At 42.2% G+C, this 4817-nt stretch overlaps 1 protein-coding gene across 1 annotated transcript; it reads right to left on the bottom strand.

Moving 5' to 3' along the window:
• Nucleotides 1-3835: 3835 nt before the first annotated feature.
• Nucleotides 3836-4493, bottom strand: LOC131252746 (mannose-specific lectin-like). The gene has a single exon (XM_058253421.1). The coding sequence runs from the start codon at nucleotides 4483-4485 to the stop codon at nucleotides 3973-3975; it is 513 nt and encodes a 170-aa protein (XP_058109404.1). The 5' UTR covers nucleotides 4486-4493; the 3' UTR covers nucleotides 3836-3972.
• Between the last annotated feature and the right edge of the window lie 324 nt (nucleotides 4494-4817).

The following is a 4817-nucleotide window of genomic DNA, read 5'->3' as shown; positions in this document are numbered from 1 at the left end:
TCGGATCTGATCGAGTTAAACCCAGTCCGTTCTGATCCAGACTGATGCCCACCTCTACGCCCACATCAGCCCGGCCCTGGCCCATGACATGCCAAACCAAATAAGCCCAAACCTGGCCCAGATGTTTCTTTGAAGCCCATCCCTAGTTGTTGTAAAGTGCCCATTAAGTCATGCACTGACGTATCCATCATCCACAGTGAGACCCAACAGATGTTGCATGATCTCACAGCTCTAGTGTGAAGGGGTGGAAAACATACTAGAAATCCAACCAAGGCGAGTATTTATTTATCTATGCTATTCATCAGGTAAGAGTACAGTGTCAACATGACATGGACCAAAAATATTGTTGGTCTACTTATCACGCAGGTGAAGCTTGTAAGAAAAAATGAGCGCAAAAAAAGATGTCCAACGGTCCTAATTTGATGTAACATGTGTGGCTCTCTTTGATGAATCTACTACCCAAATCTTTTATATATTGCATGTTCTCAATGAACACTACCTGATGAATGGACCCAATCTCTCTAAAAGTGTGCCGTCATTGATGGGCGTTCTGCCCCATCAAAAGTCCCTCATCCAATCACCACACTTTTACGTGGATAGACTAGATTACTATGTTAGTTTGTCCTGGAAGACCATGAACATTCTTTCATAAGGACTGTGTAGTAACTGTGGTCACAATGGCGAAAACAGCGTGTCAATCCGACACCCCGAGAGTGAAGTTATGGGCATTCGATCAATGCACTAAAAATTGTACATATTTGTGTGTGTGGCCCACCGTATATGGGTCCCACTAGGTGGGCCACACCCAACACACTCTCCTAGCCATTCCAACATTCATTGCATGCCCATTCTCCCAAAACTCATTAATTCTTCTCTTGGAAAATGTTGCATACGCTTGATTGCAAGTGCATTCATTTTATTTTAGAAAAAAAAACTCCAGCGCCATCGAGACTCCAGTCCCTTCTCCCATGCCAAGTTCTACATTTCCCAATTCCTATTTACACACACGCGCACACACAAAAATGAAAGAGGGAGAGAGGAGGACACCCACCATGGACGGGAGCGGATTTGATTCTGAATGCTTCAGTAGCCAAAATGCCATGGAAGTGACGTTTTGAAATACAATTGGTTGAATACCAAGAGCATGTTTCCTAACAATTAATGCTCTCTCCCCAGTGTCTCTCTCCGTTTGTCAGTGCACGCACTCAACCACATAAGGGTAAACATTATTTTAAAATCATTTCTTTTCTTCGCTTGCTCGCTCCCCCACTCGACCACATAAGGGTAAATATTATTTTAAAGTCATTTCTTTTCTTCGCTCTCCCACTAAAGGGATGTCACCATTCTCCATGGCGTCACCATGATGCATATATTGTATTCACACTGTCCATCCATCCATCCATTTTGTGATATCATTTGAGGGCATAATCCAAAGAGTGAGAAAGATCTCAATTTCAAGTGCACCCCATTTGGTGCACCCCCAAGAAAATAATGGAGATTGAACACCTACCATTAAAACCTCTTTGGGCCACAGAAGCTTTCGATCAAGCTAATATTTATGCTTTACCTTATTCCATGTCTTTTTTGACTTATAAAAAGGTTGGATCTCAAATAAACATCATGGTCGGCCCCAGGAAGGTTTCAACGGTGGCCATCACCTCCCACTGTTTTCTGCGGTGGGGTCCACTTGAACTTTGGATCTGCCTAATTCTCTTGGTCACTCCCTAAAATGATCTCTCCAAATGGATGGATGGTGTGGATACAACACATACATCATAGTGGGGCCCAAAGAAGAAGTGATATCCTACTGGTTCAGAAGGCAACCTGCTTACGTTTTCAACTGCGGCCAAAGCCATCTCCATGAACTTCCTTCGAACGGGGCACACCATGATATTTTTGAGAAATCCACTCTTTCCATCATTTTTTCCGTATCATTTGATAATGTAGGATAAAAAATGAGGCAGATGTAAAACTCATGGGGGTCGTAAAGCTGGAAACAGTAAGTGAGGGAATTCATGTGGTTGAAAATTTCCTAGGTCCACCATGATGTATATATGTCATCAATATGGTTCATGAGGTCATTCTTATTGGGATGAACTGAAATTATAAAAACATTAACATAATCCAAAACTTTTGTGGCCGCTTGAATATTTCAATGGCAGAAGCTCAATCCTCACCTTTTCCTATGGTGTAGCCCACTGGAAGTTTGGATCAATATCATTGTTAGGTCCATGTTGTAGCATAATTTAAAAAAATTAATGGCCAGGATAGATTTATCAAAAATATTAAGGTGGATGCCACTTACACATATTACTACTTTTAATACTCATGTTACAGGAGTTTTAATTCTTTAAATTAAATAGAGCTGGGACGCAGGATGGCTACTGAACAGAGGTAACGATTCTTGCGACCGACGTCACGTCACCACGTCACTTCAATAGCATTTTGGCTACTGAAGCGCGTTCAGTATCTAATCCGCTCCTACCATGGACGCCCATCCCCGCTTGTTCGCCTCTTCCTCCTCCTTCCTTTCCATCTACCCGTTCTCTTTTCTCACCATGCATGTCCCCACCTGTGAGAGCGAGAGAGAGAGAGGGCATAACAGCCTCCACACTTGTATAGCAGCCTTTCTACATGCGTGCCAACCTGTCATACATGTATTAAGTGTGCCCCACTATACATGATATATGATAAAATTTTAGGCCCGGCTCAATGGGGGCCAGCCCTGACCATTGAAAAAACCTTCAAGATCATGGGCCTGCCATGTAGTGGATGTAACCCGAAAATAGCATCTATGGTACCCGCAGTGATCCTGAGAGCCGGGTAATAGCTTAGTGGGTGAGGCCCTGACCATGGGGCCCACCTTGATGTATGTGTTGTATATCCAAACCGTCCATTAGTTTTTTCAGCTCATTTTAGGAAAGAACCAAAAAATGAAACAGATCAAAATATCAGGTGGACGAATCTAAAGAAACAGTGGTGATTGACCATTAGATACTTATTGTAAGCCACAAAAGTTTTCTATCAGCCTGATATTCGTTCAATACGGTGGGCCCTAGGATTTTTTTAATGGTGGGTGTTCAATGACTACTGTTTTATCTGGTGTGGTCTGCTAGGGATTTAGATCTGCTTCATTTTTGGGATCATGCCAAAAGATGAGGTGCTAAAACTGATGGACAGTATCGATATACACCACATACATCAATGTAGGCCCCATGGTCAGGTCCTCATCGACTAAGCTGTTACCCTGCCTCACATAATCCGCTCCCCCCACCTTCCAACCATAATTGCATGTTACCCTGCCTCACATAATCCGCTCCCCCCACCTTCCAACCATAATTGCATGTTGGCCCCATCTATTGATTGTTTCTGAGATGTGGGCCCCTTAGCTGCAGGAAAGGAAAAAATTTGCTAGAATACATCTAGACCTGTCACTGTAAGTATCAGGCTAACTACAGAACGTAAAACATCCGTTGGATCTAGGGCCATATTCTGTGATCGAAACAGTTGATGGGATATGATTCAGCAATAATGAAGGTCCCCATAGCTGCCTCAAAAATCTTCAAAATCTGAAAATCCTTGACTTTCAAATAAATGACCCACAAAGCAACGGTCAAGAACACAGCACATATTCAACAGAAAAAGTTAAATAAAAAAAAAACTAAAGTAGTCCAATTAGAGAATTTCATCAGGCGTCTTCCATCTACGATGAGGCCCATCTTATATACGGTTAGGATCACTAAACATGGCCACAGATCCAACCCTTATAGTCCCATCATATCATAACTAAATTTTAAAAAATAAAAAATAGGAGAGCAAGCAGCTAACCAATACATTAACCCAAAAGTACTCTAATATATTACTGAGATTTATTCAAATATTCAAAAAAGACACACACAGCGCGCACATAGATTAATATAGAACTTAGGCCAAAGGAAAATGTATGCATTTCAACACAATGCATTGATCTTCTTAGATGTTTGTGATGATCCCAGATCCATCAACCAAAGCGGTGCGATTGGTTTCAGCGGCGCTGACCACAGTGACCACTGGCACTGCACTGCTTCCATATGCATTACTAGCAGTAGCCCAAATGGCCCCACCATAGATGACTACATTTCTATCCCTTTGAAGGATTAGAACGTAGAAGCCATCGCCTCGGGAGGTATTACTAGCCCAAATTGCAACTCCGTTAGGATTATATACCACAAGATTCCCATCAGTTTGCATGGTGCAATGGCAATTCCTAGACCGTCCGCCGGTGTTGGATGCCCAAATGGGGTTTCCGTTATCATATAAGACCAGATTACAATCTTCTTGAATTATAAAACGATAACTCCCATATTCTAGATAGTTGTTAGTGCCGAGAGTATCACCAGGATATAAGACGTTGTCAGCTTTGCAAGCTGTGCTGAAAAGGAGAGCGAGAAAGAAAGATGGGATTAAGAAGAGATTGAGAAGAGTAGTGGAGAGGATAGTAGCCATGTTTTCAGTTCTTGGGTGCATAAGATTGCACGCTGTGTATTTATAGATAGATTGAGACGAGTAGTCACAGATCAGGTGGTGTTGCCTACACCACCCACACCGGTGGTGTGGTGATGTGTCATGGGACTGTATTTGTCATATATATATATATATATATATCTCATTTTAGGGCATGGCCCAAAACTAAAATAGATCCAAAGCTTAAATGTACCATTCCATAGGAAACAGTGGAGACAATGACACATGCTGAAACAATCCTAGGGCACGCTATAATGTTTATTTGCCCTGGGAATGCACACTATACACACACACACAAATAGATCCGAAGCTTA

This window comes from Magnolia sinica, chromosome 8, assembly GCF_029962835.1.
Source record: "Magnolia sinica isolate HGM2019 chromosome 8, MsV1, whole genome shotgun sequence".
NCBI lineage: Eukaryota > Viridiplantae > Streptophyta > Magnoliopsida > Magnoliales > Magnoliaceae > Magnolia > Magnolia sinica.
Note: the sequence above shows the minus strand (reverse complement) of the source record. Positions and strands in the feature narration are given on the sequence as shown.

Coding starts and splice junctions, on each gene's coding strand:
- LOC131252746 (XM_058253421.1), bottom strand. CDS start 4,485: ATGGCTACTATCCTCTCCACTACTCTTCTCAATCTCTTCTTAATCCCA.